The 18385-nt window shown below is 36.6% G+C and overlaps 1 protein-coding gene across 9 annotated transcripts in view; it reads left to right on the top strand.

Moving 5' to 3' along the window:
• LOC113066150 (disco-interacting protein 2 homolog C-like) overlaps window positions 1-18385 on the top strand; it is a 100679-nt gene that overhangs the window by 32551 nt on the left and 49743 nt on the right. For all 9 annotated transcript variants that reach the window (XM_026237848.1, XM_026237849.1, XM_026237844.1 and 6 more), the window contains exon 2: window positions 17273-17344. In XM_026237848.1, coding sequence (XP_026093633.1) covers window positions 17273-17344 — 72 coding nt within the window. The remainder of the gene's footprint in view (window positions 1-17272; window positions 17345-18385) is intronic.

Genomic DNA, 18385 nt, shown 5'->3' with positions numbered 1-18385 from the left:
TTATGGCCATTTTGAGGTAGTAAACAGCACAGAACTGCGCTGAGAGTCCTGGAGTTCATATCTGAGTGCTTTTGTCCTGATACCATGGTATCTTCATCACTCCCTCTTATACTCGCTCCTTTTTTATGGCAAAGTTTGATGCTGAGGAGAGATGTGTGTGCTGCAAAGCCGGACTCTGTCTGCTGTATTAATTGGCTCCATTAGTCTTGGCTGTTTCACAGTTGTTAGGAACACCTGTGAGTTACAGGTTGAAGTAATAATGACTGTAAAGCATACGTAGAGACAGAATAATTTAAAGGGATAGTTCACCCAAAAATTAAAATTACCACATGATTTACTCACCCTCAAGCCATCCTAGATATATATGACGTTCTTCTATTATATGAATACAATCAGAGTTATATAAAAAAATGTCCTGGCTCTTCCAAGATTTATAATGGCAGTGAATGTGGGTTGGGATTTTGAAGCTAAAAAAAGTGCATCCATCCATCATGAAAAGTACTCCGCATAGCTCTGGGGTGTTAAAGGCATTCTTAAGAAATGCATTTGTGTAAGAACAATATCCATTTCTCTAGATTCCGCTTACTGTTGGACGTGCGTTCACAAGAGAGTGGCGTTCCAGCGGATGACGTAAGACGTCAAATCATGGGGTAATTTTAATCTTTGGGTAAACTTTCCCTTTTAAAGTCTTTTAAAAGATAGTTGAAATTTCTGTCAAAAACATGAGAGAAAATTCTCCAAAATGATAAATTATATTTTGGAGAACTGTTTTTTTCCATTCAATGAAAGTCATTGAGGTCTAAAACAACATTGGACCCCATTAACTTTCATCAACACATTATATAAAGAAGCTACAATCTGTAATAAATGTAAATATCTGTAAATCACAGACACACACACACACACACAAACAAGCTTATGAAAGATCATGTGACACTGAAGAAAGGTGTAATGGCTGCTGAAAATTCAGCTTTAATGTTACAGAAATGAATTACATTTTACATTATATTGAAATAGAAAACCATTACTTTAGATGTAATGAAATTTACTGTATTTTTGATCAAATAAATGCACCCTTTGGTGAGTATTAGAGACATTTCAATAACATAAAAAAATTACCCCCACCATACTATTATATATATACTGTACATATGTAGTCCATATAATGGATACAGGCTTTAAAATAAAAATAATTATTGCTATTTGCCCACATTTCCATTTTAGGCATGGACAATAATAATGTGTTCATTAAACCCTTTCCCTGTTTTTTTTTTAAGAAATCTGATGGGGACACTAGCATGCAAAACACAGCATATGCTGGTGTCCAGCTTCACTGGTCTTTTCAGCAGGCATGACTGCTGTGCAGTAGCCGATTTCAGACGGTTGATGCAGCTCAGACTCCATCAGTCTACTTCAGAGGGAGTTAGGTAATGCTCTGATTCACCATGGATACTGAGACCCTTAGAGAGCAGAGTTTTTTCATATTCACTATGCGTTTTCATGTTGAGGGTTTGCTGTTTGTGTGTGTGAGCCACTCAGAGGATCAGTGGGGCCTGCAGGCTTGAGCTAAAGCTTGTCAAGGTCACCCTGTATTTGAGCGACGGCTGAGACTGTCCTCCTCGCTGCAGTCAGTAAGTGAATTGAAGAGAAATCCTCTTGATTTACTCAAGCTGTTTACACCTGTTGATTGACAGCTATCAGTGGCGTGTCGATTCGCAGTGTATTTAAGGGCCGAAAAGAGATTAATTAGCTAGCTCTGATATGACAAGATGAGGATTGTGTGTGTTTCTGACCTAGCTGTGTTTTGAAAAACTACACACATTTAATTGTCTGTAATAGGTAACTGCTGATTTCTCTTATTTTTAATTTAGATTAACTTTGCCAGCATGTAACGCTGACTTAATGTTTAAAATCATTAATAATTTTTCAACGTTAATAATTTACAACACAGTTAAATTTAATCTTGAGTAAATCTTGAGATTTATATCTTTCATCCTGTACAATCTAAATGTTTTGATACATAAATTCCTAAACTTTTAGGATTTAGGATTGTAGTTAGTAGTGTTTTTTTTTTTTTTTGACAAAATAGTATATAATAATTTACTATAATTGTACTATAATACTATAATATGTTTTAAAAAGTATTAAAGTTGATAAATCAATTTAGAGAAAATGAAGGCCCTTAAAAAGTATTTAAAAAGTCTTAAATACCATTAACCAAAGTATTACATTTTGTATCATCTTCTCATTATGTATATTTGTCTGAATAGTGGGGTTCTGTGTAGTTTAGTTATGGAATCCCGCAAGATTTGACGTCATCTTTTACGGCGCACACTAACTGAATGTGCTGCTGCATGATAGCATGGGGATTGTTGAATTTAGCACAGCGCTCTCGCTGAATTTCTGACCATTACTGCATGCTCCCATCCGTTCCTGAGATTTTTATATCCGCTCCCACACAAATTCTAATATTATATTTAATTTTCGTGCATCAGGGCACCGCTATCAATCTGTGGGGTATTTAAATCCCTTTTGAAATAAGTGCTGGCAGTTCACTTTCGATTTCGTGATCGCGCGCACACTGTATAAAGGAGTTATGATCATTACCTTCCATGATAATGCATACTTGATCAGGTGCAGTAAGACACTATCAAATCAAGCACTCCGTAATCACAGGTAAACTGTCTGATCAGTCAGATGTTTGTCATGAGAAGAGTTCCACAAAAGAGCTATGGTTTGCTGAGAGTTTTAAGAGGTGATGTAATAAATACATCTTTTGAATATACCGTATGAAAACATTGTCCCGTTAACTGGGAGAGCTTTATTTTCCCTCCTCAATAAGTTTTGTCAGTTGTCTTGTGTATTGGTCTAATTTCAATTGGTCAAAACTTATGAAAGTAATGAGTTTCTCCCAAAAGTATGTGATCTGGGACATTCAAGCACTGTGAGTTTGTCCCTCACAGCCTAATTTTCACCGGTGTTAAGTCCAATATGGTGTCTAACCAGACGAAGGTCAATTGAATACCAGATTTTCTGTGGTTTTCAAATCTTGTCATTCCACAGAGTGTTTTAGAGTAGGAGACAGTCGTCTTGATTCTAGTGCTGAGACGGCTGAGTACCTGTCTCATGGCTCGAATCATCATCTGATGGTCTGCTCTTGTTCATCCAGCACATATAAGAGCCAGCTGTGATAGAAGCCATCCAAGATGGCAAGAGGCATCTCCATGGCAACTTAAAGAGGGCTTTGATGTCGCCAGCCCTCCATCATAAAAAGACCTCAGTCTTCTTTTATTCCCCCTCTTCGCCACTCGCTCTCACTCACGACATGCCTTTGTTACGTTTCCTCCGCTTAGGGAATTTTATATATCAGTTGTTAATAATGAAACCGATTTCAATTATTTTTAAACAATTTTGTATGAAGGTCATTAACTCTCTGGATATGTTAAAACTCTAGCTTACCTAGATTCTGGATTAGGTTATAACTCTATGGAAGACTTAAAAAAAAGTTGTATCTGTATTATTTTAAAGGGGTTCTATTATGCTCTTTTACAAAGTCTTGATTTAGTTTTGGGGGTGTACCAGATATTCGAAAAACACATTATTTTTCACATATTTTACTTTATTGCAACACCTCTCTCCTCCCCAGTCTGGCATTAACGGCTCGAATAGTTCCTGTATCAAATGAAGGCCTGCCTTCAGAAATACGAAATATGCTGTGATTGGCAATGGTCGGGAAGCTTTGAGCTTTGTAACTTTAGAAATTTTTATAATTCTAATTCTAAAACGATAGTTATCAAATTAGCCTTGAAGTGTAGTATCTTTTAACGTTCAGTATTGACAATAATGGCATTTTTTGCCCATCAATTTTAACGAGACCACACCTTGAGTCTGCCATCATATTCCATAAATGTTTATTTAAACATACATATCAAAACACACTGTAATTTGAGATATGGTGGAAACGACATTTGTTGGTTCAGAAAATGATTTGATGCATGCATATTTATGTACAGTATAAATACATGTTTGTAGCCAAAGTAAATAAAAGTGAGTCTTAGGGTTTAATTTCTAAAAGTCCAGAGGGCCAAAGTGCCCGTAGTTGAAGAATGGGCAAGTTGCGTCCGCTTATCACTTTGATTCCCCTCAGCCCTCCTGCCGTGAGCGAATGCCTGACCTTTTCCTCATCCCTCGCTCTCATAATGGTCCGGCTTGTCATACTATTATTTTCTGTCTTTGATTAGCTCTCACCTCGCAGACCCTTCACACTGACAGAAATATCATTGCCTGATGTTCCCCCTCACCCGTTAGAGCTCTGTTGTACTCCTTGATTCATTTGTTTGGTGACAAGGAGCGTTGGCGGGAATAAAATGAATGTTGACTTTTATCCAAATGGGGTTTGAACTCACTGGTTTGGTGAGGAGGGGTCTGGCGTGCCAGACTCTATTATAGTTTAGTCTGATGAGTGTAAATAGCCATTTTATTGTTATATCATTCTGTAATTCATAAAACAACACAACACATTCACCTGCTGTCTCTGAGATTACATCACTAGAACATATTTTTATAGTCATGTCCTTTTAGAAAACAAAAGCCAACTTCTCTTTTGTCCTGCCTTTTCAGGTCTGCGTGTCTCTTTAAAAAGACCCACAAATGCACCCGTATTATCATTTATTAGCAATTCATAGTTTAATCTTTGGCTTAAAGGGATAGTTCACTATAACAATTGTGAGGTAATATTTTATACAACGTTTTTGTATATAAAATGAAAGTCAGTGGGTTCCAAAATTACTCTGGTAATTACTACTTAAAAGGGGTGACTTTTTTCTTCCAATTCTGGCTTCTTCCAGACATTTTTCTTGCAATTTCTGAAGACTGAAGACTTCATTTTTAATGATCATTTTCACATTGTAATGTGGTTTGAAAGAAGGTATCCTCTCCTAATGCATCATGACAGACCTGCAGATAACCAGTCGTGGTTTCGTTTGCTCCTGTCCTGTGTTCTTTAACTCCCGTCTGAATTCACTGCCTACTCAGCTGATCTACAACGCAACAAAATTGAGATTAATGGTTTTATTTGAGTCCTAATGGTGACTAGAATTGTTGCCTGTCAAGCATACTCCTCCTAACAGACTGCTTAAGTCTAACATTTATTTATTTATTTTCCTTTACTGAAAAGAAGATTGAACTCTTAAAGTTGTTCCCGTGAGTTTGACAAACTCAAAGGCTGAAGTGAATTAATCTTCTCAGTAATGCGTTTTCATTTGATTGAATAGAATCCAGTGCACTATGGCATTCAGGGAGTTAGGTTTATAAAGGCCTGGCTAAAAGCACATGGGTTCTCTGTGCCAGCGATCCACTCACTGACCCGGGACGGGGAGAGGGTTGGGCGGGATGGAATCGGCAAAGTGTTTGCAGTTCTTTTCTAATTGATTGTGTCACGGCGATATGTCCAGAATAGAACCGCCTTCTTAAAAGCTTCTGTTTGTAGGCCTGCTGATTTACATCGGAGCATTTGCAAAAAGAGTCACAGAGATGGAATTCTAAAATAAGACCTCAAATAATGACATGATGTGATTTGTGAATGCATTCAGTGCGATTACCTCTGTGCTGTGATAGATCGAGGCAAGCTGTCATATGGGTTCCAGTACAAAAGCACATGAACACATACTGCTAGACAGTCTGTCTCCACTATATGCTGCTATGAAAACTTTGTTCAGCAAGGTAATCTGTGTAATTTGTTGATTTGTAATACTTTATCCGAATTCTGTCATTTTTTATTCACTTCTGTTATTATCCTCAAGTTGCTCCAAACCTGAATTATTTAACATTCAAATGTAATTTGAAGAATCTAGTAGGTGGTTTTTCTCCAAGGAATCACATTTAAATGTAAATGACAATGTTTTCATGCTTAAAGTCCCTTGTATCATTTAAAACTATTGATTTTACTTTGTTTTATTTAATTTCTACAAAAAATCGCAATAGTTCTTTTAATTTCTGCCATTTATAGGCAATTTAGTGTAAGATTAAAATATTTATTGGCTTATTGTTACTGATATATTATTGGTTTCAAGGTTCAAGAAGGCACACAAATGATAGCTTTGTGTGAGAAAGAGATGAAATTGAGAAATTCAAGTCATTATTATTTTTTTTAAATCTGCTTGCTTGCCCATTAGAGATGTAGCAATGTATGATTTGTGAAAGAATCGTTCTTTTGAATGGGATCTTTCCAGTAAATCAATTGATTCACAAAATGATGGCTGAAAAATGTATCCACAAATCTCCGTTCTTAAATTCAACTTCCTGATTCTGTTTCTGAAGAACTGAAGTTATTCATTGATAGCCTTCCGAACCAGTCGGCTGTTACCTCGAGAATCACTGCAACCAATTGAGTCAAGGAGTTGAATCACAACCAGATCAGTGTGAATTGGGAATTAATCATTTTTGCGAACTGAACTCAAATCAACTTACTGATTGAAAATATGGGACTCAGAAAAATTTGTTCACTAGTTCTAGAACTACACATGCAGATTGTTAGTGAATAATAACTCAAATTTCAAGCTGTTTCTCACACAAGTTATACATGCTGCTTTCATGATACTTTCATGATACTTGTGCATCATTTTTTTAAACATCACTCCAGTCCCCATTTATTGTAATTGCAAAGAAAAGACCAGGCCAGTTACATTCATCTACAATCACTGGCAGACAGAAAGGACTGTTTTTCACTGTTGACACAGAAGTTTCACACTTCATTTTGAAATCCGTTTATTTTTTATGTCACAGTTTGAGATCATATGGAGAGACCTCATTTGGTTCAGCTGATGAGGACTTTTCAAATCATCTGAATGCTGATATTGCCAAACGTGATAACGTAGCGGGGGTTTATAGTTTTTCTAACCTTTCATCTGTTCTGTGGCCACAGCTGCCTGTGTAATTCACCACACGGAACAGGATTTGGATCGATTTACTTCAGAGTTATTCCTGTCATCTTATTGATGTGGCAGCCATTGGCATGGTTGGTCTGGATTCTCCTCAGAGTAAAAGTGATTTTGGAAAGGCCCACAGTGGGGAGTCTATCATTTTAACCAGCTAATCTAAATGCAAATGAGCATCAGGCATGACCCCCGTCTCCTGGAAAAAAAGCCAAAATGTTTACAAAGAAGGTTTTTCCTTGGAACTAGTTCTGGAAATTTAAGATACACACTCACCTGTGTACAACAGTGTTGAAAGGGCATTTTAAAACATTGCATGTGAAGTCAACACCGACTAAATGAAATCAATGTGGCATGTTTTTTTGCATTATGTATTTAAATGTTAATATTTGTCCCTACTTGTTGTTTATTATATTATCTCGTTCAGAATCAATCAAAAGAACATGCGAAACCAAGGGAGAGTGACAGTTGCTGACAGTTAGTGTGACACTCTTGGTTGTAGCTGCACGTTTTTGTTACGCCTCTCTTTGGTTTGTGTGCATTCGGGTCCTCAGGGTCTCGCCTTCTCATCGTCAGTCTTGTTGAGCCCAGAGGCAAGCATAAAATACGTAGAATGGTTAGCTGGGATCATGTCCTGTCTGTTTGATGAGAGAAGGTTCTTGTGCAAGGTCGAGCACATCGAGATGGCAGTCACTCTCCTTCCTTCCCACGCTGTCACAGACAGATGTGGTAACAAAACAGGTGGCAACATTTCAGCTCTGCTTCTTTCCATTGATGACAGATGCAAACCTGAGCTGATCATTATGGTCTGATGATCCTCAGTTGAATATTACAAATTTATGAATAGTTCAGATTTGAATATTACAGATTTATGGATGCACAGTATATCTGTGCCATATAGGTTATCTGCCAATTTTAGAGATTTTTTCTATTTATTGGTAATGAATATATAAAAAAAATTGTATTAAATTATTTAAAGATTGTAAAATTTTTAGTGGATGTTGTGATGCCTAAATATAAATTTAAAATAGCTGTTTATTTGCTGTATTTAATAAAAAAGTATATAACTAGTATTTAATTTGATATATATACATTGTAGATTTTTAAATAGATGTTAAAAAATATTTAAAATATGGAGATTCACTACCATTCAAATTGTTTTTTTTATGTTTTTGAAAAGTCTTTTAAGCTTGCCACTTGTTTGATCAAAAGTACAGTAAAAAATAATACTGTTAAATATTATTACTCAAAATCAACGCTTTCTATATTGATATATTTTAAAATGTAAAATGATCCTTCAGAAATCATAGTACAGTAATATGCTGATTTGCTGCTCAAGAATCATTTCTTAATATTGCTAATGATGAAAACTGCTTAATTTTTAACTATGCAATTTTTCAGGATTTGATGAATATAAAGTTCAATAGAACAGCATTTATTTGGAATAGAAATCTTTTGTGACATTATAAATATCTTTACTGTAACTTTACTGTCACTGATCATTCATTTAATGTGTCACAATTTTATGTATATGGATTTTAAAGGCACAATATGTAACAATTGTTTTATTAAAATATCCAAAAATCACTAGAACAGTGTTATATATTTTGTTGACTTACATTATCACAAATGTTTCAAAGAATGTTTAAATCCAGAGAAATAAGCAATTTTAACTAGTGACACTGACATTGTCCATAGTGTCATTGTGTCGCCTGCCAATGATGTCATAACCCCTCAATTTACAGTTTTGTTTTGTAGAAAACATGGGAACACCAAAGACGGTTTAATAAGTTGTGCATTTTGATTAACCCTTGATGACCGCACGGAGTAGCATTATAATTTTCAAATGTATCTAGTATGATAACAGAGCTGCTTTTTTCCCCACATATGCAAAAATGAAAGGAGTGGAAATGGTCGACTGTGGCATAATAAAAACTGCTTTCGAGCCATGTGTCGCGCTTGTTCAGTGGCCTCTAGCGTCGAAAAATAACATATTGTGCCTTTAATATCTACAGTTGGTTGACCTTCAGATTAAAATAATTATCAACATTTGGCTAGAATTTTAATATCAGTGCATCTTTAATCTGACTCTGAATTGGTTTATGCCAATATGAGTTTGATCTGATCATGACAGCTTGGTTCTTAGTTTATTATTATAGTCTGAGTTGATTATTACTGTCTGATTTAAGGATTTAATCCTGGTTCGGGTTGTTGCATACTACCTCTTATTTGATTATTAGAGTCTGATTCTAAGCTAGATTTTTCTCCTTGACCCTGAGGATGTTCAGCTCTGATACTGATCTGAATGGTACAGTATGTAGAGTAGAAGCTTTAGGCTTTGGATTGATGTTGTAGTGGAGTGATTCAGTGGACCCAGATTTAAAAGTGCTTTAAACGGGGCCAGACCACTTTATTTTGACCCACAAACGGCTGGTGGCTCGATCTAAACCACTTCCTTTTGAAGTATTTTAATGCAAATCACCAGCTTTTGTAGTACCTAAATCTGAGGGGCTTTGAAAAGTAGTAGATTTTGGGGTGTTGGTTAATTGAATTGGACCCACCTACTCCCATCTGATCTGTTATTTGATTTTTTATGTTCACATACGGTACCTTTAGGAGTGCATTTGAAAGAGTCTGGCATGTGGGATGTGGTAAGTCTATTGGTCTTTCTTTCTTGCCACATCTGTGTTTAGAGCACCAACAGTTAACTGGGACTGATTGTTATTTCATCTGCCTCCGTTCCAAAGCCAACAAATCACTCAACAGAGCATCAGGTTGTCCGGCAGCAGGATAAATGAAGCACTGTGTCTTTATTAGTTGAGTGGACAGAAGGGTTTCCTTCCAAATAGCACTCACCCTTAGTGATTAGCAGTTCTCTTCAGATCATGGATGTGGTGATGATAGCACCTGTTCTATATGTATGGGAACTTTAAAGGAATAGTTCACCCCAAAATTTAAATTGTCCCATGATTTACTCGCCCTAAAAACAACCTAGGTGTATATGATTTTCATCTTTCGGACGAATTCAATCAGAGTTATATATATAAAAAAATGCCCTGGATCTTTCAAGCTTTATAATGGCAGTGAATGGGTGTTGAGATTTTGAAGTAAAATAAAATGCATCCGTCCATCATAAAAAGAGCTCCACACTGCTCCGGGGGGTTAAAAGCCTTCTGAAGTGAACGATGCATTTATGTGCAATCTGTGGATGCACAATATATGAGTATTATTTTGTTTATTCGCTAATAATATATATTTGTTACATTTTATATATATTTAATTTGCTAATTTAATGTTAATTATGTAGTATTTAGCATAGTACTTATATATAATTAAAAAAAAGTTTTATTACTGTTTGGCACTTATTTATTGTATTTGTATAATGGTTGATTTTAGTTTGTAATATTTTATATTTAATTTATTTAGACCAAATAGTATGAAATTTCTGCATTGCCCATTTATTGGTGAACAAAACACAGGTAATACATTTATCAGTAAACCATATAGTGCAATCTCACTTCAATCTGGATCTTTATACTTGCTCTTCCCTTTCCACTGATGTGCACACAGACTAGACTCAAACCTTTGCCACCCAAAAGAGCACCAACACCTTCACTACAATTGCACCACATGAGATTTTAATCTAATTTAGACAAGTTTTCAGTCTTGTCACAGTACAAGGAAATTATAAAGTTGAACAACAACCTGCCCAACTCTATATAATGAATATCAGAGTATCAGACTCCTGCTCCACTGAACTGCTGCATGAAATCATGCTGCTTCAATTTCCTCCGTTAACATTTAGATGGTATGAAGATGTGTTCCGGAAAACAAGTCTTGCATGAGTTTTCTCTCAAGGCCTCTGTGGATTCAATAATCTGTGAGACTAATGGAGAATTATCACTCAGGTGTTAGCTGACTCTCACTTTCTCCTCCAGTCACCATAGCTGCCTGATCTCCCACGACTACAGGTGTTCCATCAACCTCAAGGAGTGATGAGTTTATCGTTGTGAAAATTAAACCTGAATAAACATGGTAATATGAGCCAGCTCGCTGTAATACAAAAATCCCCCCTGCTTTTCAGCAGACTCTCAGCCTTTATTTTTATGTTCTGGTATTTGTTGTGTCCTCTGGATGATTCTGTTGGGAAAAACATTCCAGATGTATCTGATCAGATAAGGTCTATCGCAGCTGAAACCTTTCACATTGGCCTTTCCTGTCAATGTGCTGCACTTCCTGTTATCTATTTCTTTTATGTTTGCAGTGCTTGTTGATATTGACACCTCTCTCTCGGTAGTGCAGTTCTTGCTGCCTTATCGCAAAGCTTCTATAAAGAGGTCAGGAAAAGAGTATTTCCTCTAGAGAAAGACATATTTCAATATAAGTTTGGTTTATTCATTGAGTTTCCGGGGCAAGGCCAAGCGCTAATGTACCTTCTCTGCAACAGCGAAATTAGGCTTTTACACATTTGGAATACCTAGCCTTGGAGGAGTTTCAAAGATTTGACAGGCCTTCATTTCCCCAAGTGAATTTTCCATGTGTTTGTTTTATTTGAGAGGTTGGTGTCAGTTGAGTAAAACTCTCATTGATTGGGAGGTTCATTACCAGCGTGCTGGAGAGACCATGGCTCAGCAGTTTTCTCTTATCCCACCTCCCATGAGGATGTACATGCAAAGAAAAACATGTTGACTACGTTGTTTCCGCATCAGACAACGGATTTAACTGTCAGAAATAGCAGTTAGCCCTTCAGGCACACCCTTTTGTTTAGTAATTTGATCCGTTTTCAGATGTTAAGGGGTAAAACACATGGCTCATTGTTATTTTTTGACGTGCACAGTGGGATGGTTGTGGGTGACCATGCAGTTGGTGTATAAATATAAGGAGTGATGTCATTTGGGAGGGTCAAGGAGTTTGGGAGTGAAATGTTTTAAAAGTCGAGCAGAGAACACGCGACCATGAAGGTCACATGCACATTTCATCTCATAACTGGATTCGACTAAGTTTGCAAGGTTTGTGAAATTACATTTTCTTTAGCCATTCAAAGATTTGTTTAAATGATATAAATGCGTATTTACTGAAAGCTGACAGCAAACGAGAAAGTATTGTAATGTTTCCCTTTCTGTTACTAATAATATAAAGAGATATTCAGAATTTGTTTTTGTTGTACTGGTTGAAAGTCTCTTCACATCCCGATAGCAATCATTAAGTTACGTGGTCTAAATGTATTTATCTGTATTTAAATATTCTGTGGAAGGCGTAAGACCAAGAAATATGTATGTCCAATCATAACGCTCTGTCCGAGCAGTTTAAATAGCTTTCCTACCTACCTCTCAATGAATATCTTCATACATCTGTGCACCCTGTTCACGCAGACAGAATATGCCATCAGCGTGTTCATGCATTCTGTGCAGACAGAGCGAGAATGGCAGACAAACATCAACAACCTTCCTGGTATTGTAGTACTTTTAAAGTTTTTTCACTGGTGAATGAGTTCACACGAGTGTCCTAGCAGTCTTTTTGTCTTAAATTTAAACCATAAATCTGTTAATTTATCACTTTTCATCACATCTTTATGTGAAATGTTTTGCTTGAAAAAGTAGCTATTTTTCTTTGAATGAAATGCCACATAGAATGATATTGGTACATTTCATAGTGTGTTTTAACTTTCCAAAAACTTTCTGGGGACATTTTATTTGCTCTTGCTCATTTTGCCCTTCACACAGCCTCACACACAAACACAGGTACAGTAGATTATTACAGCACATCTGACACCTCGGCCCTTTGCCTGATTAGATCCCTGTGGAATACTGCCTCACACCAAACAGGAAACCAATGACATCACAGTATCCTGTCTTTTTGGAACACATCCCAGTGACATCATCTTCCTCTCACTGCACTGTTTAAAAACCTTCTGTTTGTTAGAGCTAAAGATGGGTTGTATTACATGAATCGATGCAAAAACTCTTTCAGCTTTGATGTTGTGCTATAACACAAGTTGTGGCATTGCTCATGATCTCCTAGGCCCTAGAAAAGTCTGTGAAGGACTTGTATATATTCTCCGAGCTCGTAATCCTCTTAGATAAATAGAAGAGAATTTTTTGCTTGTGAGGTTGTGATTTCCATAGAAGCAGATTCTTTCCACCGAAAGCCCATTATTGAGACGTTTATGTTGTGAAAAAGGCAAAAGGATGGTTTGCTGTATTATGTGTGTGCAATAAGCTGCACCAACTGTAACATATATTTATATTGTGCGCTCATGACAAATTAAGTATTGCATCATTGTTTCACTTTTTACTTTTTTGTTACATGTGTTTGCCTAAAGATAGCCTGTTAGCATAGTCTAGATAAGTGTTTTTAAGCTGAGAAATCTTTTTTCTTTTCTCCATTTAGTCACATACAGATGTAAGCTCATCCAGAAACACATGGGGTAATCGGATCTCTTGATGCCTGGCCTGCAGGACAGGACTGTTTAACTTTCAGCTTAAAGTCTGTTTTGAAAGAATTTTAGAAGGGTGGATCCACAATTCCAGTCTTTGATGATTATAGTATCAAGAACAAGTCTGTTGTAGAGCTGGATAAATACATTGCATAATGGCCATGATTTTGCTGGTGCATTATAAAATTAAGTAGCATTGTAAATATTTAGATTTTAATGCACTTTAATTTCCTTAATTTTTTCAGGACTCTTTGATGGGTGAAAACAAGTTAAAAAGAACAACATTTATTTAAAATATAAATCTTTTGCTACTATATACACTACCCTTCAAAGGTTTGGGGTCAGCACTTTTTTATTTTGTTGTTGAAAGAGATTAATACTTCTATTCAGCAAGGATGTGTTAAATGAATAAAAAGTGATGGTAAAGATTCTATTTTGAATAAATTCTGTTCTTTTTAACTTTTTTATTTATCAAAGAATCCTGAAAAAAAATATCACAGGTTCCAAAAAAAAAAAAATTAAACAGCAAAAAATATTAAACAGCACCTCTGTTTCCAACATTGATAATAAATCAGCATATTAGAATCATTTCTGAAAGATGGAATCGTACTGAAGACTTGAGTAATGATTATGAAAATTCAGCTTTGCCGTCACAGGAATAAATGATATTTTAAAGTATATTAAAATGGAAAAATGGAAAGTTCTTTTAAATTGTAATATTATTTCACAATATTGATGTTGTTACTGTATTTTTGATCAAATAAATGCAGCCTTGATGAGCATAAGATGATTAAAAAAAAATACATTAAAAGATCCCAAACTTATATCTTACTTTTTTTTTCCTTTGCTTTTTGTACGTTTAAATCTACCTGCCTGATTTCTGCTAATGAAAACAAGGCATGTGGCTACCTCATTTAATTTGCATTGTCCCCTGTGCAGATGTTTTGATTGCTGTGCTTTTTAACTCAATTAGATAAACATTATTTAGAACCGCAGTGTTTGCCTTTCTCTCCGTTCGATCTGAAGAGTGGTTTTCCTATGTTGATTTTGGCCGCTTCATGTCTTTTTTGTCTATGTGAGATTGTTGTCTTTGGAGGTGTGTGATGTAATTCAGTTTTTTCAGAGGAGTCCAATGTGATATAAATCTGTCAGCAGAAACACAGGAGTACATACCACTCTTTCTGCAGATCAAATTGCTTGTGGAGAACAACTAAAAGTTCCTGTAACTAGGGCTGTGACTGTGGCAGATATATTTTTTCAGATACGTGCATGCAATGTCGTGGTCAGTTAAGTCATGAAGTTACCAAAAAGGCAATTAAAGCTGCCTTAAAACTGTGCATGCATGTAATATGTTTTATATGAGTCACATTTAAGAACATGTCTCTGAAATGGTTTTCAAAACTGTCCTGGAGCAGCCCAGCACTGTCTCACTCATCTAACACACACAATACAACTCGTCAGCTCATTTATTTCAGCACTTCCATCACTGAATAGCCTACGCAGCCTGCAAAACGCTAAAATAAATATCAAAGAAATAATACAGCTAAACAAGAAAGTTGCCCAAATAAGAAAGTTAATACACCCCGTGACAAAATACTGTAAAACTCATTATAATCAGTAATGCTACACTAGATGCTGCACGACATGACAAATCTCTGACAAACTTCTCGTCTACACACGCTCTCTTTGAAATAGGAACTATTGCAACATTTCTTGTTAATATCTTTCATTTATCACTGTCTCGTTTGTATTTGGCCAGTTTGAAGAAAGCCTCACCAAACCCGACCAGCCAGGCATTTGTAACAACGGGAACTTGTACAAACCAGATCAGTTATGTAGCATCTGACTGCCCAACAAGGTCCATCGCCCAAAAGAAAATTAATTTTCTGAATGCAAAAACTATTTTTCTGCACTCAAACCTGCCAGTCTAAAGGAAACGCTGCGTATGGTGTTTGAGGTCATTTGTGAATTACCGTAGGCTTATAGTCTAAATAAAATAATTAGCAACTATTATTGTTATTACACTTTGTATTATGCTTGCTATAGAGTGCATGACGTCACGTGCACTACCGCCGGACCATGGTGAGGCGTTTGTCACAGCGACCGTCACAGCCCTACCTCGAAAACATACAAGTTTATTGTAGCAGGGTGAATTATGCAAAGTTAATTTCTTCATGTTAGGTGTTTGTTCGGATAATCAACTGTGGGCACAAGCTATAATAATAGTGATTGCTATAGAAAACACCACTAATTAGTAAAATATTATCTTGATTTTGTTTGTACACCTGTTCCGTTTTTCAGAAAATATGAGATGGCAGTGTATGCAACAAGTCTGACAGTTGCCTTTTTGTTTCGTACGACATGTTTTCGGTTGGCAGCTGCCAAGCACATGAGAAATGTAGCCAGCATCACACCCCCAGCAGATTAAACAGCGGCGTGTCGCACACCTGGAGGATAACGGTCCGGTAGCTGCCTTTCATTCCTGCCGCCCTCGTTTTCACTCTCTTCACAGTGGAGTCGTCTGCACTTGTGTTTTTTCTGGATTTTAATGGTTGCAGTCTTAGGCAGAGGTGTCAAAATTTATGAGGGACTCGTCCCTCAGAGAAGGACGAGGAAAGAATAAGACGGCAAGAGAAAGTGTGTGTGTGTGTGAAGCAAAGAATAAGTAAGCCAGATAAGGACAGGCAACGCTAGGAATCTCCTGAGCAGAAATCTCCACATAAGGCAGTTTGATTGGCGGCAAGTGGGTGTGAGGAAATGAATCATCCAGTCTCTGATTAAAAAATCTTTCCCTTTTCGTCTTCTGCTTTTCCTCAATCCTCCTCCTCATGAAGACTTTAGCCTCCCAGCCATTTTTATTGGGCCGTTAAAGAGGTCATTAGGGAAAAACAGCTTTCACTCTCATTTTTTCCTGTCCTTGCAAAGATCTAAACTGTAGATGTTGACTAGATCACAGTAGTGTAGCACATACAGTGTCCGGGAATATAATTATATTGGCGTCAAGAGTGAGGAGGATGAGATTAGCTTTGTTCTGAAACATTCGGAGCGGTCTACCTAGACGGTATTTTTAGGCATCATCTTCTGAATGACGCCCATAAAGGTAGGCAGTACGATGTTGACTTTTTAAGATACCACTTTTTGGCCTTATTATTATTCAGAGATGAGACTGAATGTATTCTCAGTTGAGAATGCAGTCCCAGAATGAAAATATGTGCTTTTATTCAACAATTGTTAAATTGTCCAAAGTTGCATAAAGTGCCCCCCTTAATCCTTGTTTACACAAAAATATGAATATTTCTGGAGTCACCAAATCAGCATCTTAAAATAATTTCTGACAGATCACGTGACACTGAAGACTGGAGTAATGATGCTGGAAATTCAGCTTTGTCATCCAAGGAATGATGACAACCATCAAACGCTATTTGGGTGATTTTTGGCATTAAAAGTCTGAAATAAGTTTTCATTTCATTTATTATTCTGCCTTAATAGGTAGCTGCATATGTAGGCAGTAGACAGCAAGGCGGCTCACTAGGTTTTGTAACAGAACTATTGATTCATTGTAGCTCTCTCTTGTAGTCATTCTGTCACTCTGTCGTTATGCTCCAGATCTTTTCTTAATTTTCGTGCAAATGTGACTGCCTGGTCACCTAATGCCTTGTGACAAGTCAAGAAACCTTGTTACATTAATCATTGTAGGATGTGCTCTCTATCACCCACACTGTCCGGATAGTTTCCTCAGAGATCTGTCCAAAAACCCCTTACCTAACCATTTTTAAAAAAAAAACATGAAATATTTCTAAGCCAAATATGGATGTCCTGAATGAAAGACGAGGTGTGGTATTAATTTAGTATTATAATCTGCTTAAGCAAAAAGGCAATTTTTGACACTTCCTTTCTCTTGCAGGTGACATCACTCAGAAAGGATATGAGAAGAAGAGGTCAAAACTGCTCAGGGCGTATCTGCCACACCCTCCAGGTAACCAACTCTCACCTCTCATTTAGGGAGTCTTCGAGTGTGTTTGTACCCACAGACTTGAATTTGCACAGGTTTAAACAGCTGACTGAAACAGCAGATGGGTTTACCTTCCCTTCTCTCATTTAAACAGATCCTAAAAACCTGCGATGGGAATCTGTTTCCTGTGGGCTAATGTTCTAGGCATTAAGATCTCAACAGATGGATTTCACAGTCGCTCTGTCGTGCTTTAACCATCAATGACTTTTGTAGGGCATTCTAGGCTGCACACTTACATATCCGCCCTTATGCAGGCATATGGGATTTAATTGCCCATTTTATTATTTGACTGGATATCTAATTTAGAAACATTTAAAAGTGACCCAAATAAGAAATTTTTTATTTCATATGCATCATATACATAGAAGAAGATTCAATATTTGCAAGATAAAGGTTAACAAATTAGAGTTGGTTGACAGTCTAAATGCAGCCTTTAAGGCTGAAGCTCCAACAGCTCTATTTTGTCTTTTTACTCCTATGGAGATCTTATTTGGAAAGCGAGGCCATTCATAACCCGGTCTGGCTCCAGACTCAATCAGTCTATTTGCCTGCTTTTGCTTCAGTGCTGCTTTAATATGAACTGATAAGTGACTGTAGGCACCAGAATTAAGAGGCTCCTCTAAGCTCTTTTCAAGAGCTTCATAAAAGGTTCTTAAAACTTTTTTTCTCTCGTTTCACTGAACTGAAACAACCCCTTCTTATTAATATTAGTAGGGGAAAAAAATCTAATGTTCAATGTTGCTTTTCAATAAGGGATACCGTAGTTAATCACCCTGTTCACTCATTTAAGTGCACTTAAAGTAAATACTTTGCATTTAGACTATTGATAAAATGCAGAGAGTCACTGCTGATCAAGCTTTAGATTGCATTAGTCTTTAAAATCACGCTGACATCATTGAAATGAAGAGCTCGGTAGAGTAATTGTTTGGTGTCAAAGAACATTTAAAGAAGAGTTGAGTTGATTTCTTCTCTTTTACAATTATCCCAGACAGGTATTCACAATAT

This window comes from Carassius auratus, chromosome 49 (assembly GCF_003368295.1).
Source record: "Carassius auratus strain Wakin chromosome 49, ASM336829v1, whole genome shotgun sequence".
NCBI classification, from domain to species: domain Eukaryota; kingdom Metazoa; phylum Chordata; class Actinopteri; order Cypriniformes; family Cyprinidae; genus Carassius; species Carassius auratus.
Note: the sequence above shows the minus strand (reverse complement) of the source record. Positions and strands in the feature narration are given on the sequence as shown.